Below are 27,930 nucleotides of genomic sequence, written 5' to 3'. Positions count from 1 at the left end.
GCGATACCCAAAAATGTTTGAGAAAGATTTATAAAATTAAGGTTACTTGGAAGGCTAGATCTTAAATTGAACTGTGTAATGACTATTCGCTAAGTGCAACTTGTACCAGTAACAACACTTAAAAAGGTGAAAAGACCCTTTTATTTCAACTCAAGAATAATATGAACAGATGGCACTTCCCGTGAGCAATACTTTTGGCGGTCACCAGGACCTTAATTTTGCGTTCTAAACTAAATCTAAGTAAATAATCAGCCGAAGCTGCAGAGAGATAATTTAACGCGTTGTTGGCTCTTAGCTACCACCAGCGTAAACTAAACGGCAATTTATATGTAAAGCCGTAAAATAGCTAGCTTAAGTAGCAGAGAAACAACGTGGCCGAAAGGCAAAACACGCTCTGGCTGAAGTAACTCAGACACTGGCTTAAATAGTGGCTTTCTAGTTTATTTTGCATAATGCGCGAAACAAATCTCATTCTGGCAAGAAAGCATGGGTTAAAAACAAGAGTTTATAGGAAAGGTCGATTCCAAAATAAAATTAACTGTTAATAAAATTAAATAAAACCCCCACACATTAAAAATAATTTTCTCATAGCATAGAATTCCTGCTGTACCGACATTTTTAATTATTACTGATACAAAGAATAATAACGATGATGATTAGAAAATTTATTTAATTCTAATCATTCTATATCCAAAAGGCAACCTACTCCATAATTAGTTTAATTACACCTAATGCGTAAATTGTTGTTGATAACTTGGTTCTAAAGCTCAGAGATTCAATTCCGAATAAATGAAGCTAAATAGAACACTTTCTCATGCCTCCCATACTCTCCAGGAGAATACTTTTTTAAATGAATAAATAACTTTAGAATTCCTATCACGTTTCACAGTGAGTTGTTTTGATCTACAACTTGATTACTATTCAAAACTTTGTGAACATAAGCGATACATTTAAATTCCGTTTTCAACCTTCTACTGCCTACGCAAATTTCTGAGATTTGGCTTATTAAACTTTGTTGTTACTTTGACATTTGAACTATTTCACGTTTCTAGTAAAATATGCTTAGAAAAGCACATATTCTGAGACTGAAATGCTTATGAAACGGAAATTTGTGTATACGGAAAGGAAACTTCAGAGATGATCTCATGATCTCTAAATCTATGCTGAAATAGATAAACTCAGGTGTGGGGGGGGTACTGCCAGATTTAAGTATAAATTAAAGGAAAAATTCTAAACTGCACTGGTTTTTAAAGGCTGATTAAAATTAAATTTAAAGTAATTTTAAATCAATACAGTGTTAACTATCGCTTTTTATTTACATTTATAAACCTCCATAGCAATGTATTTTATAAAATTAAGCATCGTTTTCCAAACCTTAACAAAGTTATTTATGAAATCACTGTTTAAATGTGGTGGTTAATTGATTAATTGATATTAGCAAAACCAAACTATGTTAGCATAAACTCTTTGAGAACAAAATTTTCCGCTTCCCGTTGCAATCTTTTAAATATGAAGATGTATGTAATTTTAAGATTACAATTTGTGGAATAACTTAATAAATATGCTAAGCGAAGTTAATAAAGAATTCTTATAGTATTTGGGGTACTTACATCCATGTTCCTATGGAAGTGGAAGTTGTATGCGCAATAAAAAATGCTGCCAGCAATATGAAAGGCCACGTAACTTTCTCCACAAAGGGGATCCAATGAGCTCCGTCCCCGGATACTTTGCGTCTTTTGTTCCACTTCATTCCACTTGTGTTAAATTGTCAGACCATGAAGGAAGATAAATATACCCTGAGAAGCCTGTGAAAGAAAAGCTTATTAGGGCAATATAAAGTGTAAAAATGAAAAGAACATTATTATATTAGAATGATCTCGAAAACATTTAATTTGTCAATATTTTTACAAACAATATACTAAAGCTTTGTTTTACATTGATTTTATTATGCCAGACATTCTACATTACCCTTTGTTGTGAAATATTATATCATAATTTTACATTTTTTTTTTATTAGACTTCTATTTTATTGTTACGCTGTGAAGGGAATGCAGGTTTTCGTGTGATATAATATAAAATGCTGTCCTGGCAAAACCTGACCGATGAGAAGAACGGAAAGAAAAATAGATAGAGTACTTGACAGTAGTTACCCTTACATAAAACAAAAGACCCTTTTCTTCCACGTGCCCTCGCGCATATCTGATTTTTCAAAGTGTTGCCATTCAGCAAAGCGCACGGTCTTTAAGGTATCTTTCAAATTTGAACGATGGGCTATTGATTAACCAAATCCAAAAATCATTTGTAGAGACATTAGGTTATTTCCAGGGAATTAGCTCTGTTTCCGCGATTCCTCTTTCCGCGTTTTTCAAAATTCTTTCTGTTCCCGCGAAATCGGAGAGTACAGTCCCCTTCCCACAGCTCCTCGGGGGATGTCACGATGAGTCATTAAGAAGAGCTGGGCAGTTTCTTTGTGAATAGTTTAGTCTTCGTTAAGTTTAGGCTCCTCTCGAAATTTTAAATTTCATTCTAATTATAATTCTGCTACAATATTAGCTGTTATTTTCACATCTTATATTAATCAATATGGATGTTTTAGATATTATTGAAACTAAAAGGAAAAAAACATCTTTAGCCCTTTATAAAGGTTATCCGTATCGAATTCGGAATAGAAATAACGAAAATGCAGTCTACAGGATTTGCATAAATGAAAGAATTAAAAGCTGCAAAAGCGCAATTAAAACCAAAGCAGAAGTCGTTTTAGAAGAATGAACGTCATTATTTGATTATAACTCACCTTTATGCAAAATTTTAGAACACCGTGTTTTTTTTTTTTTTTTTTTTTTTTTTTTTTTTTTTTCATTTTTTTACTTCCTTGTACGAAGTAAAAAGGAAGTTTCAGGCAGCATATTGCAACGAAAATATCCATTTTGACCGCTATCGAATGCAATTTAACGATGTTTTTGCGTGATATCTGTACGTAAGGACAGAATAAAATACACTTTTCTTTCAAAAAAATTATAAAACTGCTTTAAAATTAATTCTGAAGAGAATTTTTCGTGGCGTCTGTACGAACGTATGTACGTACGTTCGTGCGTACGTACGTATCTCGCATAACTCAAAAACGAGTAGCCTCAGACCGTTGAAATTTTGTACATAGGACTGCTATAACATGTAGATGTGCACCTCGTATTTTGGTTGCAATCGGCCGCACCAAACGTATATAAATATATTTATATATATATCCACTCTCCCGGCTCAGTGATCTCAGTTTCTTTACTCTTATATGTTTGTAACATTTTTTTCTTTAAAAATAATTGAATTATATGGTTTTTATCTTCCGGTTAAGGATTTTATGCCTTTAGTAAATCTGTGTGCAATATTTTTAGAATTATCAGCAATTTTAAAGTTGTTTAATTGCCGCTAAGCCTGTTTTTAATGCCGGCCATTGATGTTTACATTTGAAACAGGAGACTAGTGAATTTGTTGCCAATCTAGAGAAACTTAGCTTCGCAACAACAAAGATAACGCCTTCATTTATTATTTAAATTATGCTTAATCCTTTCTGGAATTTTTTCGAGGAAATAAGCGTTTAAGATTTACTTCGTAATTTTTAATATAGATATTTTGAGTTTTTATGTATTTTTGCCTTCTCGCGAAGTGAGAATTGAATTAATTAAATGAGAAATACTCAATCATCTGTGAAAAACTGTTTCTTTTTGTTTTGTTTGCTTAATTTCTTTTATACATCATTCTAGCTTTATTATAGTATTTGAATAGAACATGTGGCAACGATTAGATAATTCTATTCTTTAAATGATATAAATTTTGTGCATTATGAGTTGTAATATGAACGAAATATATACGTTAACTGTTATATAATTATTGGATTATATAACAGTTAACTTAGTTTCCGTTATATAATTACTATATAAGTTAACTGTTATATAATTATTAATACTGTTAAGTGAATCTAGCGCCAGAGTGTCGCTATGGTAAACAAATACTAGAGTGAATTTTAAAGAATGCATTTATTCTATTGTGGTTTACGCGCTGTCGGCGAAGTAGATTTAATTCAGTCCAATAAGTTTAAATGAAATGAAAGAAAAAATGCGTATAATTTAATATTCCAATACAAGGAAGTCATGTGGTGTACACATCAGATTTTTAATTTCGGAAACGATCTTTAAGTTCTTTGCCAAAATCATCCCAGAGTTTGAACATCTCTCTCCTTTTAAATACATTATAAGGTTCATTCAAAGATCTGATATTTTTCGATTAACTGTTTTAAAAATTCTTTTTTCTAAATCTAAAAATTTTTAATTTTTCGATTATTTGTTTTAAAAATTCTTTTTTTTTAAATCTAAACATTTTTTGCTTTCCTGCATTTTGGGAGAGGCTAAGGTCCGCTCGGTCCCTCATTATGTAACCCCTTTGGAAACAAGGGAATGAAGATTGATGATTTCGCGGAAACAGGAACAGTTTTGACAACCGCGAAAACAGGAAGACACCATTCCCAGGCCGGAGAGATGAAAAATGAACAACGCCTTCGTCGGGTATCGAAACATGAACCTCTGGAATACGCGCCCAGCGTGCAGACTACCACACCACGAAGGTATGCCAAGAAGGCGGGAGAAATACCTTATATACTCCCACTTTTAAAGGGCGGTTGGGGTTTTTAGGGGACCCAATCGCCAAATCGTGGGTGTAATTGGAAGCAGGAGAGATGAAAAATAAGCAACGCCTTCGCCGGAAATCGAGCCACGGAACTCTGGAATACGCGCCCAGCGTGCAGACCACTACACCATGAAGGCACGCTAAGAAGATGGGAGAAATACCTTATATAGTAATAGATAGTGATATTTCTTAGTAATATATTCCTTATTAGTAATTCCTTATATAGTGATATTTCTTAATAATCTCCTCCCGGAGTAATCTTTACGGGTTCTAAATTCTGCTGCCCAGTGCTTTCCATAAATTCTAAGAACTTTTGCCATTCCTAAATTTTTTGTTCGTTGCTTCTATATTCTAAAAATTTTGCCGCCCTTTAATTCTGCCCCAAGGTGCAACCTCCCTATTAAGACGCTGGCTCTGAAATATACAACTAAGATATTTTATGAATATTTAACGCCATATATTACGCAACTGGTACTGAATAATTTTTTTAAAAAAAACAGTTTTTGATGATTTACATTTAAATTTTTTATAAAGTTTTCCATTTCTTTAAATTTATAATGATATAAACATTTTTGAGGTGTTAAACTCTAATCTGAAATATTTAGATTATTTTTTTTAGTATTTTCATCGATACATCTGCAAAAATGTACGACGGTCGTTAAGTTCATGAGGTCACATTAACATTGATTGATTGCATCATCTGTTCGTCATCACACAGCCTTAGTGCAAAGTCCAAAGCAAAAAATCTTCTCCGTCGAGCTGCAGTGGTTCAAGTCAACGTTTTTCAAACTGTGGTCCTCTAACCCTGCTATTTTGGTCCTCCTAGAGTTCCAAAAAAGGGGCAAAAAATAAAAATTCAAATTAATTAGAGGACTTTGCTAAAAATCTCAATTTGGAAATTACACATGGCAACCGCCTATCATTAATTCTTCCAAAAATGACATTTTATAAAATGTGTTTTATTACCTTTATTTAATTTACTGATTTCCCACTCTAACCATAGCAACAAAAGAGGGATTTAAAGCATTATGACTGTGGTGCTTCTTATCGGCATAAATCAAAGCACAGAACAGCTATGCAAGAACTGGCAAGCTTATCCATCTGATTAATGTGAATATGAGTAGTCATTTAATTTTCAGTTAATAAAAAAAAGTTATCCCGACTTATTAAAAACAAATATAAGCTTTCATCTATTAATTGAACTAAATCAATAATAATATTAAATCAAATTAATGATTAATGAACTGTAGTTCTTAAATAGAAATCTAGTGGTAGTACCATAAGCTAAAAAATGACTTTCCAAATCAACAAGAGTAAGCTGATACGCAAAATATTCAAATTTATGAAAGTGCTCCCTTTTTGAAAAAGATTGAGAAACGCTGTTCGAAGTGTTTTTGACCAGCATTCTTATCATTTCACTAGCTTTCTCGTATTTCCCAAAACTCCACTGTTCCTATTTAAAAAATATCAAGGTAATCCAACTTAAGATCGACAATTTACATCAGACTGTACTATCCTCTTTGAAACATATACGCCTAGCGCCTAGCACTGGAAGACGGAGTTCATTAATTGTGAGATAGATTAGGCAACCAGGTTATTGGAATAGGGCACAGCTTACGAGGGCTATCCCCGTAGGGAAACGGATGCTTTTCTGAAGTACATTTCTTTAAGAGAAACTGGCTCCTATGAACGTTTTACACGCGGGGAAAACCTTGAAAAGCAGCTAACCCGTTCGCCTGGTTCGAACCGAAGATGAACTATCAACATTCAGTGGTCTCAGCCATTGGTGGGATGAGGGAGATTATGTATCGAAATAATGCGTGGTATATGCGAGAAGTACGTTTCATTTTAGAAAGTACACACCGCAATATTCCTACCATTAAAGTTCCAGCCGATGTATTTATTATGAAGTCTAGAATCATCAAATTTTGAAAATTTTGAATAGCATAGTCCTCCATCCGCATATGGGCACCTGGAAGCCCGCATTTTGAATTTCAAGTTTGTTTTATTTTCTATTTCATATTTTGTAAAACTTTAACGCAGTTTTGATTAAAAATCTCAACAATTTCGCAACGACCATTGGCAACACTGTACGAATAAAATATTTTTATTTCCAGCACGCCAGACTGTCTATCGGAAATTCTAAAGATATGCTGTTTTTAAATATTTTTAGTCCAGTGTGTCGTTAGCCCAAGTGCTCTCGGAAATGTTCTCGAAACATGTACGTCTGTATATATGAAAAAAAGACTCCCCTTCGGATGCAATATACAATCTGAAAGCTTTCAAAATTTTCTTCCCCCCTCTTTATTATTATTATTATTACTATGAAATTTCTAGTTTAAATAAATTAGGTTATTCTTTTAATATAAATTGAAATTCAATGGAAATTATGAATATTTCCATATATATATATATATATATATATATATAAAGTAAGAAATTTAGAACTAATGTTTCACGAGACGAATACGACAATTTTGAAATTCATAATTAATAAATTTCAAATAATCTAAGAAATGCAACAAAGAATTTAATAAATGTAAAAACCAAAACTTTTAAACAATCAATACCCCAATCCAAAAAAAAAATTCTTTTAACGAAATTAAAAGAAAAAAGAACGTAAAAAAAGAGCAATTCAATCAACTTCAATGCTACTTCATCAGGGGAAAGGAACATTGAAATCAACTGAAATCTCTCCCGTCTATAATTAATATATATATTAATTGTAAGGCATAAAAATAAAATATATAGACTTCACATCATATCATACGTAAAAAATAAAATTAGTTCCTGTAAAAAAAATCTCCTGAGTTATCATATACACTATTACTGCTCATATGCATTTATATTTGCGTAAAATCATCATTAAAATAGTTGAAGTAGATTAAAGAACGGCCAAAATCGTTATTATTTTAACGTGCGATTCTTTGGTATTTAAAATTTTTATATTCATGGATGAAACAGAAATTTGTACAGGGAAGGAAAATCAACATCTTATTAGGTTTGACGTCTGATGCTTATGACATTAATTAGATAATTATTTTAATAATCCCAATTTAATGGGCCATTATCATACGCAAACGCTAGTAGAAATTTTTTAATGTTCATATTATATGACGAAGCAAAATAAAGTTTATTTTATTGGAAGTTTGCAAATTAAATTTAAAAAATAATATCAATATCCGATTTTTCAAAAGCGTATTGTTTCAGATTACAAGAGTCCTGTCTTTAAATAATAATAATAATTATAAAATCTGAAAGTTTTCAGATTTATATTAACGTCTAAAAGGGCGTTCTTAAACGTTTTGTGTGTTACCTTTATATATTAAATATCACGTTTTTCGAACTTAAACCACAAAATTCGATTCAACAGCAATGTCACAAAATAATTTAAAAAGAGCCTATCTTTAGAATTTCCGATACATAATCTCGCGCGGTGGAGATAAAAATGTTATCTTTTTTTCGTACAGTGTTGCCATTGCTCGCTCTGCAATTGTTGAGTTTGTTAATTAAAATATTCGTTAAAATCTTACAAAATATAAAACAGAAAATAAAACAAATCCCAAATTTGGGTTTCCAGATGCCCATATTCGAGTTTAGGACTACGTTATTCAAAATTTGATGTCTCTAGGTACCAGTGTTTTTTCACAATGCGAGAAACATACATACTTTCATGCAGATTCTTCATTATTTAATTTCTTTAAATAGAATACATAGATCTAATATTTGGTGGCAACAGTTTGAAAAGTGAAACGCTGTTTATTGCGAACCATAATAGCCCCTTTGGGCTATGAATAAATGTTAAAAAAAAAAAAAAAAAATCTGAACGTTTTCAGATTTTAAGTTACGTCCAAAGGTGGTTCCCCCCCCCCCGTTCTTCGCACAGTTCCGCGCGCTGGAGATAAAAAGTCCCCCCCCCCGTATAGTGTTGCCATTGGTCGCTTTTAAATCGTTGAGTTTGTTAATCAAAAATTCGTTTAAGTTTTACAAAATATAAATTAGATAATAAAACAAATTCCAAATTTGGGCTTCCAGATGCCCATATTCGGGTGAAAACGTACGTTATTCAAAATTGGATGGCTCTAGGTACCGTTGTTTTATCACAGTGCGAGAAATATGCATACATTCTTCATTATTTAATTTCTTTCAATATAATACAGGGCTCTAATATTTGGTGGCAACAATTCGAAAAGTGAATCGGGCATTTATAGTGAACCAAAGTCAAATGCCAAAATGAAAATAATAGTCCTTCAGCGCAAATTGCCCCTTTGAACTAATAAATTTTACCGAACGAAGGTTAAATTACTATAACAAATTAGCAGTACAATATTTATGCGGCCTACAAAGGCCGCATAAAATTGCTTCGGGGGCCGCTGGCTTGAGACCACTGTTTTAACATATAAATATTTATACAGAGAGAGTTATTATTAACCTCTTTTGGGAGATGTGGCTTTCTGCATTTGTAAATCAATTTTTACACTCTTTTGTGAAATGATCGATTTTTTTCCCTCATTAGATCGGGTATAGTTAACTACCGGGCACAGTGAACAAAATTTTTCAGTCCTTTGAAGTTCGTTATGGGAGGAGGGGTGCTGGACCGTTTTAAAAATAAAAACTGCTCGTGTATTTTTCTCTGCCATTTGGTCTCATATGTTCAATGAAAAATTCAAAAGCTGAAAATTGTATTAATTGATCAGATTGAAAACTACTAACATATCTTTTACATCACTAATTTTCTTATTCAGATTTACACCAAATTAAATTATGTGCTATAATTAATTTGTCTTTATTTCGACATCGTTGTGATTTCTGTTAATTATCATTCTAAAGTTACCAGCCCTCATCAATTAAAAGCTGTATCTTATTAACAACAGCGCTGCTATATTAAACTTCTCATTACGATTAGCATTAAAATTTTCGGTTACTGATGAGACATCAGAAAATATAATATGTAGTATCGCTACTCTTTAAAGAAAGCGATGATTAATTTGTTTGAGAGATAAGTTCGATTCCCATTCGCTGATACAATAACAGATTAAGGTTCTTGCGACATATATGCCATATAATTTGACACAATTAGTTAAACAAACTGGCTAAGCGAATTCCAGAAAATCGTTATTTGTTAAACGGCTATTAGATAGGAAAAAAGGTTTTCCTTTGATGGGTCATTCTTAGGAAACTTGCTTCCAGGAAACTCACGTAGCTAAGTCACATGATTCTCTCTCGGGTAGAATCTTCTATCTGGTTGGTTGATTAAGGTGCAGTATGTCGTCGAAGGTCAATTTTTGAGGCTTGAATTAAAAGGTGAGGGTTGAAATCTATCTTTCAAACTAATTTTGGAAGGAATGAGTCTTTGAAAAACTGACTCTTGTATTTCGCTTTTACTTGTAAGATTATCTCTTCGAATACAGATACACAGAGTCAAAAAAAGTCAGAAGAAAGTTATGTTCTGTATCTTACATGCAGCTGCCACAGCAACTGCATAACCAAAGTACTGCACGTTCCTCAAACATAGCTTCACACTTGATGCTGAAAAGACTATTATGTTAGCATTTTTATAACCGAATAACTGGGCCCCTTAATTTGAAATGCAAAAATTTAGATAAATTAGAAAATTATTCTTTAAGTTTTACTAATCAGTTTAAAATTAAATTCAAGCATGTTTTTCTTAGCTCGTCACAATACTACCCCAGGCCACAAAATTTATGCAAACTGAATGACAGATGAAAGAATGGGTTTTAAGAATACGATGTTGATCTTAACTGTGATCCTACTGGAGTTTACATTGCGTTGCCAGCGAAATTCGTCTGCAGTAATTGTTAAGCACGAGGATGGAGGCATAATGGTCTGGGGATGTTTCGCTGCTTCTGGGATGGGAAATTCAGTTTTTATAGAATATAATATGAATCAATATAAAGATATAAATGTTCTTAAAGGAAACCTGAAAACATCTGCAACCAAACTTAGGATGCAAAATGTATTCAAGTTCTGCTAGGATAATGATCGTAAAAATACAGCCCTAAATGTTCGTTTGAGGTTATTATAGGAATGTTCTGAAGGTTTCAAAACTCCTCCGTATTATTTATACTTAAAACCTATCGAACCTGTATTCAGTGAGTAGGAGGAAAGAAAAAGGAAACATAACGTTCTTCGAAAGCTCTACTAAAAACGATTCTTTTGGAGGTATAGAATAAAATTCTTACACGAAAAAATTAGTTAAGCCTTGCTAAAACGCATAAAAAGTGTAGTTTTTGCTAAAGGATATCGAGCAAAATACTGCATGTCGCGTTATTTTTATGTTTTTATTAAATATGTAGAGACATTAGGATATTTTCGGAAGCAAGAAAGATTGAAAAATTAGCAACCGCCTTCGCCGGGAATCGACCCACGGATCTCTGGAATACCGGCCCAGCGTGCAGAACCACTACACCACGAAGGCACGCTAGGAAAGTGGCAGAAATACCTTATAAATATAAAAAGTTTGTTCAAAGTATCCGAATATTTTCTCTTTGTTCAAAGTATTAGAATACTTAAGTGAGTTTATTTTCAGGACTTTTTGGATAAGCTACTTTTTTAATCAAAAATGTTTTGAACAACTTTTTCAAAGCAAGCAAGTTTTAAAAATGATGAACAATATATATGATGAACAATATGTATATGTGAAAGAAAAATGAAGTAATTTCGCTAACATTTGGTAAATGATTTTTGCAAATAAATTTACAAAAAACATAGAGGTTCGAAAACAAATGTGAACTACTGTATGTCTTGTTTTAATGATCGGTGAATCGCACTGTGATGAAACAACGGTACCTAGAGCTATCCAATTTTGAAAAACGTAATCTTCTACCGAATATGGGCATCTGAAAGCCCGAATTTGGAATTTGTTTTATTATCGATTTCATATTTTGTTACACTTTAACGAATCTTGGATTAACAAACTCAACGATTTTAAAGCGAGCAATGGCAACACTATATGCGGGGGGGGGGCAAATTATCTACACCGCGCGAGACTGTCTATCGGAAATTCAGTATGCTCATTTTAAAATTATTTTGTGATATTGCTATTGAATTTAATTTTATGCTTCAAGTGCGAAGAACATGATATTTAATAAATAAAGGTAACACACAAAACGTTAAAAAACGCCCCTTTGGGCGTGATGTAAAATCTGAAAGCTTTCAGATTTTTTTTTTTTTCCCTGACACGACTTACATTTAAGAAAATAAAAGCGTTAAAGAAATCTTCGTTCGTTGTAAAAGTGTTGAAATATACCTACGTAATTCTAAAAAAGTTCCTTTCTTATTCTTTCTTTCTCCCTTTCTTTCTTTCTTTTTTTTTTTTTTTTTTTTCTTTTTACAGATGACTTTATTACTAAAGGAAGTTATTTTTCACTCAAATAGTATGTTACAAAGTCATTCGTTTCAAAATGACATTGAAAAATTAAAAAGGGGAAGGAAGATGAGAACGTGCAAAACTTCTGATTCTGAGGATCATCTATGACCTTTACACAAAATTAGAAATCCAATAAAAAATAAGTTATATTTCCCTATTCTTTTTCTTTTTTTGCAATTACTTATTTATTGTTTGCAATAATAAGACGCTATCCAATTGAATTTTAAAGCTCAGTCAAGTTAAATACGGAAAGTTTCAACACAAAGGCATTCTACATACTAACTCATGGTAATTTTAGATACGCGCAGTCAATTAAAATTTAAGTAAGTTAATTTGGTAAAAAATTATCAATAATTATACATAGAATTTCTGCTTTAAGACTATGATCGAACCACAAGTTCTTTTCTTTGAAATTCTGAAAATATATTCAAAAGAAAGAATTGTTTCTCTTGAATATTTTTTTCGTTTTTAGTTGACAACTTTCAAAAAATCATTATTTTGCACAGATTCAATATTTTCAGTCAAGCAGCATCATTTTCAATGCATATTCTATACCAGTGAATCTCAACCAGTTTTGCCGCATGCACCCCTTTCAGATCGCTAGAAGATCACCCCCCGTTCTTTCCAAAACTCCAAAAATACATATATGTAATGATTTGGAATGCCCAGTCGAAGCCTGGAACTCTTAATAACTTTCGATATCGTCATGGCTGTGGTTTAGGCTTACAGATGAAGGCAACAAAACTGAATTTAGACAAATCACCAGTCTTTATTTTCACACATATCCAATTACTTTGCCAGACACTTATTCAATCATAATTAAGTAGGATAAATTTCTATGTACATTGGTTCTTAACAAGAAATGACATAGTTAAGCAAAGTTAAAGCGACGCGATGTTGACAGAGCAGGTGAGGGAAGGGAAGAATACTAACGACGTAGTTTATTGTGCCAAGAGTATTTATACCAAGTTCTGATGTATAACTAGAGCTAGTCTGTAATTGGTTAATTTGACGTTGTTTTATAACATAGATTCTCGAATTTGGGAGAACAGATGAATTTAGGGGGAAGATCGCCAAATCTAGAATGTTAATTTTGAGGTCTCCAATTATTTTTAAAGCAGTTATCGCATTTCCTTATATCTTAAGTATATGTATTTATTTAGATTTAAATTATTTTTAAATTGCTTTATAAATTGAACAACAGAAATTATAGAAAATGTTGACAAATAGCAAACGTGAATCAAAGTAGATTTTTATGTTCATAAACTAAAATTAATACTTAACAGCTTAATAAAACGCTGACCGCATTCCCCCCCCCAAAACGTAATAAACGAATTTATTCCCTGCCAATAAATATTTGTAATATTTTTTTAAATGATAAAGCTGTTCTTTTTCAAAAAAGTTGCGAACCAGGCAGAGCTATTGCTAATCCTTTGGGAACAGATAAAGAAAGCATGATGGTTAGGCAGAAATTCATCGTCGAAACTCGTATGAGAGGTAATACTGGCGCCAGAGGACATGCGGTTTGGCATTATCATGGGAAAGGACAGGAGGTTTCCTAATGATCAAAACTGATTGTTCAGCTTTTGATGGACGGCATCCAAGTCACCAGACCAAGATTTTCATGATTTTAATTATGACAAAGTAGGCAAACAACTACGGAAAGATTTTGCAGCGATAGTTAAGTCATGTCTGAGAAACTAGTAACGAATTAGACCAGCCAGAATCTGTTTGCATAGTTGTCCATGCAGATTCCAGAAAGCTGAAGATCAGCTTTCTGGAAAGGACTGAGAAATTTTATACGCAAGCTATAAACTGTTTCAAGGAATTCAGACCAGTATTCTAAACTTAATGTTGCTCTGCAAGGCCCTTGTAGTACATGAATGGTACTCTGTTTAAAAAAAAAAAAAATTGGTCATTTTTGTTTTGCAGCAGCATCAGAGACCATAGAGGCTGTTTGCACATTTTTAGACAACTTTGCATTGCTATAAAAAATTCACCTGCTATAAAATTTGTTTTCAGCTGAAACTATACTTCTGAACGAATAAATCGTCGTCTATTCATTGACAGTTTTATCTTTACGCAGCAGTTTTAAAGAAGCAATGAATGGATGGCTATGTCTGTGCTCTTTTTGAAGAAACGTATTTGTATCTAAATATTACAAAACACCATGAAATCCACGGTTTTCCGATGTCGAAAACTACATATTGGTAATTTTGTCAACAAGAAAGGGAAAAAAAAGTCAGAGTTTGGCTTCAACTGGAAAAACTTTTCTAAATAAATATCCAAGGAAAAAAGGAATGTTTGGAAGAACATTCCGTTCCGGAAACGGAATGCCCCGGTAAGAACTTTTAAATGTTAAAAGAAACTCCGCCAACTCAAAGGACAGTTGCAAAATCATTAAAGTGCTCAGCATCAACTATAAACAAAGTGATTAATGCTGATTTGAATCTTGAAAAGTGTGGTCGTCCTTCTCTATGACATAACGCCAAACGCAGAACGCGCTGCAGAATTCTTTATGAGAAACATTTATTCGGACAAAAATGGAAAACTCTTGTCACAATAGACGAATCTTGAGTGTCTTTAAATGACTGTAATAAAAATAAATCCATTTTTAAAATCAAACAGGAGAATAAAATCTTAAAATATGGTTCAAAGAATCTAATGAAAATTTTTCAAAGCGATTTATCATTGATTGTTGCTGGTTTTTCATATAAGGCAAATTAAAAATAAAGAGTATGGAGGAAAAACTCAAGATCAACTCCACATATTATCAGGAATTATTTTATACCAAAATTTCAAATACGGATTACCTTCTTTTTACCCACAATACCATCAATCAGTATAACTGCATCAAGACAAAGTAAGCAACCACACTTCAAGATCCACTGTTAATTTCCTAGGGGAAAAAATTGAATAAGAAAGAGGTATCAAGGGAGAAACTTACCCTTCATTCAAACTTACCTTATCCCTAATAAATCTCCTGATGTATGGATTTTTGTGCTTTTAAAAACCGGATTGTCCAAACGGTAGCTTACAGTACTCCTTGGATTTTGGTAAGCTGTTCAAGAGGAAGGAGATAAAATACCCCTTCCGATGCTACAAAAGGCTCTATTGTCTTTGAAATTACGGTGTAGGAAGATAGTGAAGAATAAGGGATTTTAAACTGAACATTTAAAAAAATTTCAGGTGTTGCTCTTATTTATTTCTGGTTAAAGTTTTTATGCCTTTAGTTAATCTGCATTCAATAGTTGTAGAATTATCAACCATTTAAAAGTTGTATAAGTACAGCTGAGCCTGATTTTATCATATCAGTCATATTTGTTTACATTTGAACTTAGCAGAATAGTGAATGAAGTCAGTTTCTTCATTTTTAGTGTCTTTTTGCCGAGTAGAACCAAAAGCAAACTTCCAGTTTTGTACATCGAGAAATCCGCCTTCTTGCCTGCTGGCCGACTTGCTTGATTTCGTGTAGAAACTCTAATTTTAATTGCAAAAAAAAAAAAAATTTTTTTTTTTTTTTTTTTTTCAGTTGGGTGTTTTATGTTTTTCTTTATTTTTCAATTTTTAATGAAAATATTTCGGGATTTTTTGTATTTTTGCCTTGCGGCGATTTCAATTAATTGAATGAGAAATATACCACTAATGAATTTCGAGGAAATTTTAAATGAAATGCAGCAAAAATTGCGCATAATTTAATATTCCGTACAAGGAAGTCATATAGTGTCCGCATCAGATTTTTTAAAGAAACAACCAGAGAACACGTAGCTCACAACAATATATTTATTTAATTGATTTCAGACGGAAATTGCTTAACGTGATAGGCGAAAAGATGTAACCATCAATGAGGCTGACTAAAACACTGAGCTGTATTCTAGACAATTTTAAATGCATGTATTATTTGTCTTATGCAAATCCCCCGAAATCAGCGCGATTTATCGAGGAATTTGATATGTTCAGCTTGTTAGTTTCCTGTTTCTGCAACAGAATGTGGGATGCACTTCTTCCAAGCCTCATGCGCAAGCGATCAACTGTAATACATAAACAATAATACCTTGAATAATAAAATATTCCTCTTTCTTTTTCCTTTTTTCTCTTTCTTTATTTTAGGAGGGAGGATTAAATAATAAGTCACCACGTGGTTTTAATTTATGAACAAATATTAGTAGAGCAACTTTTTCTTCTGTAATTGTGATTTATTATTTTGAACAACTTATTTAAAATACAAGATTTTATGTTTCATGCGTTTCATTTCTGGTTGACTAATTCTTAAACTGATGAGATTTTACTTTCCTTTATATGCTGTGATTTTTATATCTAAATATTTTTTTTAATGTTAAAAAATGCTAAAAAAAACGCCCCTTTGGACGCAATTTAAAATCTGAAACCTTTCAGATTTTTTAGTCCACAGAGGCTTTGTCCCTGAGGGACTATTGTTTTCGGTTTGCGATGTTACGTTGGATCACTATAAATGGCGAATCACTTTACAAATTGTTGCCACCAAATGTTAGAGTCCTGCATTATATTTGAAGAAATTAAATAATGAAAAATCTGCATAAATGTATGTATATTTCTTGCATTGTGATAAAACAGCGGTACATAGAGCCATCGAATTTTTAATAAAGTAATTTGCTTTATGATCGATTTTATATTTTGTAAAACTTTAACGAATTTTTGAGTAACAAACTAAACGATTTAAAAGCGAGCAATGGCAACACCTAACGGGGGGGAACCCTTTTATCTCCAGCGCGAGGAAACTGTGTATGGGAAATTCTAAAGATATGCTCATTTTAAAATTATTCTGAGACATTGCTATTAAACTGAATTTTATGGTTTAAGTGCAAAGAACATGATATTTAATAAATAAAGGTAACACACAAAAAGTTTTAAAAACACCCCTTTGGACGTAATATTTAAAATCTGAAAACCTTGAAAATGGTTTTCAGATTTTAAATTACGTCCAAAATTTTCCAAAATGGTCTTTTACAGCTAACTTAATGTAGACTTGTACTATGGAAATGCTCTAAAATTCGGACATGATAATAAGCTGCCTTACTAACTGCGGTATATCATGAAAACGTATAAAACGAAGTTAAAAGGTTCTACTAAAATAATACAAATAAAAGAAGAATAAAGAAACGTTATGCCCCTGAAAACACTGATTTTATATTCTGTAATAGTATACAGAAGGAGTTGTAAAAACACAGACTACGTTTCAAATGAAATGAGGGAGTATTTCCCGATCGGGATCAACTGGGTTTAGTTCGGTTTGGTTTATGTGATTACGGCAATGCACTCGAGGGCTCTCTGCCTAAGTGGACTCAAATAGCCTTCGTTAGGGAGTTCCTGATGAAAACTTGTTCGTATACAAGTTACACATGGGGAAAACTACGAAAACGCCCATGCAGCTAGCCCATTCGCGGGACTGGAACCTCCGTCCGAACTAAAAGCGTTTCAGCGACTTTGCCGTTCAGACGCTTGTGGGTTCGGAATCAACTGATAATAAAATTATTGAATCCTTCCAAGGCTCAAACGGGAACAGAAGTATTAAGACTCTTTTGGAAACAGGCTCAACAGACTTCGTGCCCAGACACCTAGGTGTTTAAAGATCCGTTTAAACGGTGGTATAAATGTCATAACAAGTTTAAGCCGAGCTTCGTTGCTAGGCAACCAGACTTTGTTACTTCACAAATACTAGCTTAGGCGTTCTGGCATAAAGTTCGAAGTTTTCAACCTTAAGCCGACTTGGTATAAGAGTCGACCAATCAAAGCGAACTCGCGAAACCTATTGAGAGGAAAAGCAGAGCGGAAAAGCTGTCGACACCTTCACTAACGCGCAAATTTAGTTTCTGTTAATTGGCTACGGCTTAGACCCTGTCTCTTAGATGTGAACGGAAAAACCACATTTTATGCGTGCGTTTATAACAATGCCTCTGTGACAAATGTCATCTGTACTACAACAGAGTCACAGCAAGATAAGGAAAGTAGCGAAATTCTTATAAAATAAGAAAGAAAAGAGAGTTTCTTCCTATATTCCCTTACTTGTTCTTATTTTCTCCTTTCGCAACTAACAGCAATCTTAATTTTTAAAAGAATGCTTAAATATTGATTCGGTATTACTATTAAGAAAAAATATTCAATAATACTACGGCAGCAGCCTTTAACATCTGTAATTGGATGATATTTACATTTATATTACCTTGTTTATCCAGCAGAATAAAATAATGGGTCTGGTTGGTTTCAAGAACAATGTCGCTTGTGTATGATTAAGTTGTGGCCTGAATTTAAATAACTCGAGCACATAATTAATTGAAATAAACTCTTCGCCGTAATTATCCTTCAAGCAACTTCGTAATATATGTGTTTTGACATTTTTTTTAATGATGAGTGTATGGAAAATATACATTAGTCATTCTTTTTTATTTTTCCTTTGGATTCGCTTGTGGAATTATAAGTTTATGTATTAGGCAACCTTCATCTGTTACAACTAATTAATGGGAAGTATAACTAGTTAAATCTTTAATTAGGAGATAATTAGGCAAGAATATAAGATGAAAAAAGAACTGTCTTCGAAACAGTGACTTTAATGGATTATATTTGACGATATTAGGTATATTTTCTAAAAATGACCTATATCTGATAACAATGCAAGAAAAGTTGTAAAACAATTTTGTAACGGTATTGATGTTCTTTGTTGAACCAATATTCACTCAGCGCCCGAAAGTATAAAGCAGCTAAAAAAGTTAATTTTCTGCAAGTGTATTTTCCATGGCTTCATTTTAATGAAGCCATGAATTTAGATATTCGAGTTATCTGTATCACTGATATAGAAGTAAAACGAGAATTTGAATAAATTTGAAATTAAAGTAACAAATACGAAAATGCATTTATAATTTAGAATTAAAATTCCAAACCTGCTGATGTAAAAGAAAATTTATTATAAAATCATTTAATATTTTGTTGCTTCGGCAGATCTGAAGTAAATAAAAAACTGATTAAATTAACGCCAAACTTGTCAATGTCTGCTTATTACACAAATATTAAACCAAAACATACTGAAATTAATAAGACCGACTGTGGGCATTTTTACCTTCTAAATTTATGGACAGACGGCTAATTTATTTATTTAATTAATATCGTTTGAATATATTCACTATTTTAATAAAAGAATAGATTTAAAATACATAAGGAAAGATTTTATTATAAGTGGAAATTTAAACGTGGAATGCATTTTGTCATATTTTAATCAGACAAGATATCTATCAAAAAAGTTATGGATTATATCAATAATAATCGATTAACAATGAAAATTTTACTTTTGCGTATGTGCTGTATATGTACCTGTAACTGGGAAGCTTCGTTCACACGATAATTTTAAAGTCATAACAGATTTAAGGCAAGCTTCATCATAAAACGTCTTTAAGAATTTTGCCTAAAGTTCTAACGCTTCATCTATATATGCCAGTTCGGTGTAAGAACCAACAATCACAGCGAAGCAAACATCGGTTGATGGTTTCATTATTTATTCATGAGAAACTTTCCCTTGCCTAATTGGCTATGGCTTTCATTCAAGCCATAGCCAATTAAAGTCATTCAAGCCAGTTTAGCAGGGGGAATGCTAAACTGGCTTGAATGACTTTAATGATTCTCATGCTTAAACCACAAAGCTTTGTAACTTTAAAATCACAGTATGAACGAAGCTGGACAACCTAACTAAGCCATAGTGCCACTTGTGGTCAGGTGTTCGGGCTGCTTCCCGCAAACAAACAAATAAACCATACATTGCCTTCAAGTAAGAGAAATTAAAGCTTACATTCACGGGAGCTTACAACACTACTTAGCATTGCTACTCAGTAGAACAGACACCAGCACAAGATCGAAGTCGACGTACGTTCGGCTGTAGTTCCTGGCATACAATCGGCACAATAAGAAAGAAATCGTTATAATGATGTAATACTGAGAGCAAGTATATTTAATTTACATGGTTTTCCGTCAATGTGATACAGGCACTACACGGATGGACCCCGTATCTCCGTATTAGGTATTACCGCAAATCGTCAAAAAGTCCCCGAAAGGGTATCATCATTGCGTACTCATAAATGGTTCGAAATGGTATCTCATTCGACCGCGGCGGAGTTTAAAAATTTTAACTTTTTTAACACCCCTCGCTGAACCGGCAACCTAGAGTTACCGCTCGCAGGTGCCAGGAGACCATGAAGGGTAGGGAAGCCTAATGAAGAATCTGTCAACTGGTCGTCAGGCTACCCACTCGAATGGCCTAACCCATGGCCGTCCGGGATAGCATAGGCTGCCCTTTCTAGCCGCAGAAACGGGCTCCGTGTTGTGCCCACAGAACCGCTACTATAACAGTAAAGTACAAAGCCAATGTCAGAAAATTAATGCACATTCGTTACTCGCAGAGAGAGGTTACAAGCCCTGCATAAAATCAGCATTGTGAAGAATTGGCACTTGTATAGGATCAACATGGTGCAGGATAGACCATGGATAGACAAGCTTGTAATTAGCATAAGATCAGCACCGGCTAGGATCGATACCGACAGATACAAGTATAAGGGGCACCAGGTATTCATGAATAGGCGGTTCAGCTGCTGTCCTCTACTAACTATCCAAATACACCAAGGCCCTCCAGGTCTCCGAAGGTCCCCATGGTTCGCTGCACCCTACATTCAGCTCATCGTGCCACCCCCAGCGGACATGGGTTCCCTTCCGTTTGCCTGTGTTGCCCACAGACCGCGCCTTCCCAGCGGACATGGCTTCCCTTCCGTTTGCCTGTGTTGTTTTACTGAAATACAAAATTTACATAATTACATTAGTCCGTTGATTCACATGGCAGTTAATTACATTTGTCATATATGGTTACATTACAGTTAACTATGGTTTCAATAATTGAAATAATGGTTTTCACTGAGTAGTTATTTCGTAGTGAATAACAACGTAGTGAAAACCGTTATTAAAAATTATTTCATAATTCTTCTTAGTTGAAAGTTCATTGTCATATAAATTACATACAGCTATTTACAAATAGTTCTTTATGTTTGTAAGTTGCTGTTAAAAGGTTCGAAATGCTTATATTATCTGGGTTCATATATTCTTCGCCTTTTGTTGCTAGACTTCCTATTATTATTTGTATCTTCTTTCTCAAATAGTGTAAGGCGCTATCTAGTTTATGTCTGGTATTTTTAAATGTAAAGTTTCTGTTATGGGGCAATTAAATAAATAGTGTTCTTTTCCACATATATAAAATTAACATGGCGTAAGTTCGACTCCACACAACAGATATAGCGTAGACATGGTTTATGATTAGCATAGATCAAGACAATGTACTATCGACAGCCACATAGGATCAACATGGTATATGATAAGTATCCGCATAAGCGTAAGATCATTGACACCGGCATAAAATGAATAAGGCGTAAGATCAACATCCACGTAAGATAAACTAGCGAAGGATGAACGTGGCGCAGACAATAGTATAGAATAGACAAGGTTTATAATAAGCACAGGATCGATACTGTCGTAGAATCAACAAAGTAATTGAATTGATACTGGCGTTGAGTTGTCAATGTCTCTGTCGGTCAACAGTCTGTCAAATGCACGCAGTGTCGGTCCCGTGTTGTACTCCCGAAACTCAGCAACTAAAATGCATATCATACACTGTTCAAAAAAAGCTTTTATTTATTATGTTTGTAGAGATATTATGTATTTTTTGGCAGCAGGTGTCATGAAAAATGAGCAACACCTTCGCCGGGAATCGAACCACAGACCTCTGGAATATGCGCCCAACACGCAGAACACTACACCACGAAGGCACGCTAACAAGGCGGTAGAAAAACCTTATATACTCTCCCTTTTAAAGGGTGACTGGAGTTTTAGGGGACCCAGTCTCCAAATCCTGGGTTGTGGAGAATCATCACCCACCACCCGTTTAGTTCGAGCACCTATGTAGAGACATTAGGATATTTTTTGGAGCCGGTGAGATGAAAAATGAACATTGCCTTCGCCAGGAACCGAACCACAGACCTCTGGAATACGCGCCCAGCGTGCAGACCACCACACCACGAAGGCATGCTAGGAAGGCGGGAGAAATACCTTATATGTTCATGGTAAAAATTTCTGTAGACTAAGTAATCTTTGGGTAAAGAAATCAGCAAGTTATCTGCTGATACCACTGCGTGAAAGTTGCAGGACATGAAAAGCACAATGTTTTTATTTATAAGATTAATGAAAGAAACCCTATATTGCTTCAACTGACAACAATTTCCTATTTTGGCAAATCACGATATTCATATCAAAGTAAATGATACCTTCTCTGAAGTTTAAGTATGTGGAATTTTCTCATCATAGAGCATAAACAGAGTTAAAAACAAACGCACCCAAACCTTTTTTCCAATTACACAAAACATCCTTTTCTCTATCTTGCTACCTGCAAGTCACTCTAAATTGACTCAAAAACGTGGGATTCTTTCAGCAGATCTGATAAGAGTGCTATTTGAATCGCACATAGGGGGAAGACAGCAAAGGAAGGAGACAAAGATATCGCGGAAAAGACCGAGATTACCTACACAAGGTTAGTCTGGACCTTAAAAAAAATAAGAAAAGAAGAATAGGAAAAAAAAAAAAAAAAAAAAAACGAGTCTGTGAATGCATTTTGGAAATGGGGGAAACAACTTTTTCACATTAGGCGCAAGCGAGGCACTATATCACCAAACTGGAATACAATAGGAGTTATTTATCTTCGTTGTACCTTAGAGGAAAAGAATAAAACTAAAAAAAAAGGTGTCAAGGAACAAGCTTTTTTACACCTCCTGCATATTTTTATTCTTTTTTTAAATAACTTCTGTTCTTTTTTGTGTGTGCGTAATGTACTTTTCTGTAGTTGTCATTCAGGCTGGGTAATAGCAAAACCTTAAAAGAAAAACTGGGAAACAATCAGCTCCAGTTAAAAGTTTCGCAGTGACATTTAATGAAAAAGATTTGGGCAATGCTTGAATTTTTTTTTTTTTAATTTCGAATTAAGACATAAATTTTAGCAAAATTCAGAAATACATAATTTCACTAAATCAAAAAGAATACCAAACTCAAGGAAGTAAATAATACAGATGCAGCAGTTTAATTCTAGAAATATAATTTTATAAAGTATACATGTGGATTTGTATATTAGTGGAAACCGTCACTTGCAAACTAAACTGGAAGTTCCGATTACAAAGCTTGACTTCACCAACAATTAGACCAAGGTGTTTTGATTACGGAGTATCTTCGTAATAAAATTACAATTGCCTCTCCATCATCAAAAATATGAACAAATAAGAGAGAGCAATCGGTAAAGAAAAACATGAAAGCAGGCCATTAAGATCGAACAATTCGGTTCAAGAACTAAAAACTGAAAACGCATGAAATCCCGAACGATGTCTCGAGTTACGAGCACTCAAATCTGCAACATGTCATTTTCAGAGGTATTCCGAGGTAACCTATGCCACATAATTAACACTCAGGGCCTTCTTGAAACATAGTTTTCATATTTTCCATTGCTTAATTCCTATTAGCAAAGGCTGGCAGCAAGTAACTTAAAGGATCAATTCGGTTTGGAGGAAATTATGGCCAGATTGTGTTACGGTGGAACCTCGAGATACGAGCACTTCTATAGACGAGAAATTCGAGATACGAAGAAAATATGAGCGAAAAATTCGTCTCTAAATGCGAGCACTGACTCGAGTAACGAGCAACGAGCCAGGCTGTTGGTATGCGTGGCGCGTTTCCCGATCCGCCTCGACTCGAGGAATAGCCTCGTCAGATCACTCAGTGTTCTTTGATCTACAAGTCTGTGCGCTAGTGAGTTAATTGTTTTTAACATTTAACGTAAAAATAATTGTTTCACGATGCCTCCCAAGAAGACTGTTGCCTCAGATAGTGCTGTAAAGAAAAAGAAGGAAGCCATGGCCGTTGAAATTAAGAAAGAAATTATAGATATACATAAGGCGTGGTGTAAGAGTGATGGAATTGGCAAAGACTTACGGCCGTTCGACATCGACGATCTGCACTATTCTGAAGAAGAAGGAAGAAATTAAGGAACATTGATGTGAACAAAGGCGTTACCGTTATTTCCAAGCACCGTCCAAAACTCCTAGAAGATGTCGAAAAGCTGATGTTGGTATGGATTAAGGAGAAGCAGTTAAAAGGCGATTCGGTGTCGGAAGCTATCATTTGCGCTAAGGCTAAGAATTTGTTCTTGGACCTTCTCCGAAAAGCACCAGGTACGTCTTCTGAAGATGAGATGGTAATGAGATTGTTGGGGGTGCGCAATGGATTAACTGGATTTCCATTATTTTCAATGGGGAAGTTTGTTTCTAGATACGAGAAATTCGCTATACGAGCTCAATGCTGGAACGAATTAAACTCGTATTTCGAGGTTCCACTGTCTATGCAGAGACTTTGAGCACGTTGAAACTTAGGACTTCTTTTGTTAGCTATGGTATTGCGCTTCTATGCAAAACCATGGACTAGGAAGAGATGAATATGTTACCAGAGCACCTTAAAATTAAGCTCAAAAAGAAAGAATTACGACAATTTTGGAAGCAGCAGTAAACGGCGATCGTGGAAGAAAAGTCTTCAGAAGAAGAGAAGAAAAGAAAAATTATTTTAGCTCTTGTGGAAGAATGGGGTGAGATACAAAGTTTTCACTTAGCGATACCACTCTGATAAAACAATGTCAAGCTACAATATACGCATTTTCAATGCCATACCTTAATATAGAAACATTTGCAAAGCTAGCTAACAACACATCAATCTCGAAAAATTTTGAGTGAAACGGAGGCTCAATGAGTCTCAGACAGAGAGGAGTGGTGCTTAAAGACAATAAAATAATAAAAAAAAATGATACCTTCATCCTTTCCCACTTATGGCGTTTATTCTCCTTAATACAAATACTGTAAAATTAAATTAAGTTTTCGTCTATTTAATACTTTGCGGTTTTTTTTTTTTTTCATTTTATGTTTAATAATTTCCATAGCTTTTGAGTTATGAACCTGCGCGCAAAATACTGTTGTAAAATATTAATAAACAATCATCGGTGTTTCAGGAAAGATTTAATCCATTTTACACTAATTCTTAGGGAAAAACATTTTCTGGTTTGCTAACATCTTGTTTGATGAACCGCCTTCAAAATAATTAAATTCATGAACCGAGTTGTCCACTCTATTCCCCCGATCTAACTATGTATGACTTTTCGCTATTTTTTAAACTAAAAAAGAACTTACGTGGAAGTCGTTTTCATTCCGAAAATGAGATTGATGAGGCTATAAATGCATTTTTCAATCGATTCCAAGAAATGACTATCTTGAGGCATTTAGTCTCAGGAAAATTCGCCTACAGGCCGTAGGAGACTTCTTTGAATACCCCTAAAATTTCGTAAGTATAACTATAAAAACCTATGTATATCTCATAAAATTTCAGAGTGACCTTCGTAATTGTTTTAAAAATAGTTTACGGCTAAATCTGATAAAATTAAACTTGAAATGTTTAACAATAGCCACTAAATCAGTAAATTCTCTTTCTTATTTTCCTTGAACCTTTGGCATAAAGGTAAAAATATTTCTATATTTGACTCATTAAATCCTAATTAACATTTTACTAATTAGAATTTTGACTTTTCAGGAATAATAAGATAAGTTAGATTTCATATATTTAGATAACCTTCTTACTTACAGTGAGTGAAACTGTTTTCCTAAAACCCTTTTACCTTTTAGGTCAAAACGACACGCTGAATAACGATTATTTTAGAAGTCAAAAAACAAAAATCAGCTTTATATTTGCAAATTTTCCAGGACTAGTTTCGATAGTTTGACTACCAAAACATCTTCCTCAGCTGCCAAAGTGCAAATGAAATTCATAGCACATAAAAACCTTAACCGGAGCATAAAAACAATATAATTCAATCACTTATAAAGCAAAAAATGCACACATTACCAACACATGAGAATAAAAAAACTGGGGTCAACAGAGGGGGGAATGTCGTTGATCAGAAACTTTGTTGATGACTGATAAAAATTATTTTAATCTCACATACGGTGATAAAACTTAAATGTAGTCTCAAAAAATATTTCTGCGTATAGCAAAAATATTTATATTGACATAAAAAGTGAAAAGGTTAGAAACTAAAATGTTTCACGATGTTTATTTATTCTTCATTTGTCTGGGTATTAAAAGACGAACGCATTTTGTGTATCAATTGCCTATCAGTTAACTCAACTAGTTTGTGCATCAATTGCCTATCAGTGCCTATCGAAACTCGCAGGGAAGCTGCTTGGAACAAATGGTAAACTCACAAAAAATTTAGAACAACCTTACATTGTCAAAATACAAATTTCAGTGATAACTTTCTAATTACATGAAATAAATTTGCATTTATCAAATTAAGATAAAAATAGACTGAACACAGAAGGTAACCATGCAGCAAACATTTGTGATAAGATACTTCGACTTTTAGCCATTTTTCAAAGCGTAGAAGAAATACCAATTCCCGAAAAGAAGACTCCAGTTAAAAAACAAAGTATGAACAGCAGGAGAAGAAAAACAAAAGATATAACAAACCGTATTCTTTGTTCGACCCTTTTAATTACTTTACAAGTTTCCAAAAAAGATTTAGCATGACATAAAACAATAGCTAGTCATGACAACAAATCTCACCTAGCTTGACGACAGCATAGTCTGCGCTACAAAAGTTGTCTACAAAGAACTCGCTTTCCTGGTGAGCGATTAACTGTTTATATTGGTGCAGAGCCAAAAGCGTTAAAAAGCCCATGAATCGGTGAAACAGAATTTGCAATGAGTGTTCCATCTTCTTCAGGCAGTATTTTCCATTCCCATCGCAAAAGCACATGTTTGGTATTGGACAAAAGCCCACATTTGTCAGACCTGTTTCTCCAGTTTTGACTCGAAATGATGCATTGCTGATAAATCTTGCTGACAGAAACTTATTTTAATATTTTCAGCTCTTCTTGCAGCAATTGTATAGCATCTCAAACTGGTTTTCTTTCATAAAATTTGCAGAATTATTTATAAGAAATCGGACATGTTTGTAGTATTTAAAGTACATCAATAAGAAGTTAGGCAGTAAATAAATGAATTTATGTTTTTTTTAGCTTTTAGAGACTTTCTTGATAAACGAAAATGAAATGTTTAGCCATAGCGAAAACACAAGCGAGTTCATCTCAGGCAAAAGATGCCTTTTTTTACTATTAAAAATGCTAATCAATGTTTCCATTAAGTAACGCTGAAATCATATATATGATGTGTACTATTGTAAGATCGCACTCTTTTAGCTATCAAGTAAGTGTCAAGATCTTAATAGGAAGCTTAGCGACCTCTCGCAGAGGCGTGAAGAATAGCAACACAGAAGAAGGATGTAATAACACTTTTATTCTCAGACCCTTTAACAAAAAGGCACGCACTTCATGCTCACAATAACACTGACTACTTGCGGTGAGGAACTTAAGAATAATTTAACAATAAATTCAAAACGGTAAATAGTAGTGCTAGACTAACTACACAACTTACTTAAAGCTAACAGGCTGACTCAACAACCTACACTGGCGACGGACTTAATAAACGGCCAGAATGCATAGCCGCAACTAAGATTAACAGCTAGAGGACAAAACAGCGCTAGATAATCGAAATCACGCTTTGTCTAACCTTCTCGTTTCGCCTGTTTAATTACTCTCTTCACTTCACTTAATCTGCATTCTGGCGAGGAAATGCGAAAGGAAATAAGAAGATCAGAGAAGATACCAAAATTAAAATAATTGGTTATTCAAACTAAGGGTTAAACAAATTAAAATAATTGGTTAAAC

General features: G+C 33.8%; 1 protein-coding gene across 4 annotated transcripts in view; it reads right to left on the bottom strand.

Annotated features, from left to right (window-relative positions):
* Positions 1 to 27,930, bottom strand: part of LOC118195824 (protein Wnt-5b-like) — a 995,694-nt gene that overhangs the window by 132,992 nt on the left and 834,772 nt on the right. For all 4 annotated transcript variants that reach the window (XM_085819314.1, XM_085819315.1, XM_085819316.1 and 1 more), the window contains one exon: positions 1,611 to 1,805. In XM_085819314.1, coding sequence (XP_085675440.1) covers positions 1,611 to 1,750 — 140 coding nt within the window. In that variant the 5' untranslated portion in view covers positions 1,751 to 1,805. The remainder of the gene's footprint in view (positions 1 to 1,610; positions 1,806 to 27,930) is intronic.

Source organism: Stegodyphus dumicola, chromosome 6 (assembly GCF_044657685.1).
Source record: "Stegodyphus dumicola isolate Sdum_Otavi_A_Nest chromosome 6, ASM4465768v1".
NCBI classification, from domain to species: domain Eukaryota; kingdom Metazoa; phylum Arthropoda; class Arachnida; order Araneae; family Eresidae; genus Stegodyphus; species Stegodyphus dumicola.
This window is presented reverse-complemented; position numbering and strand designations above follow the sequence as displayed.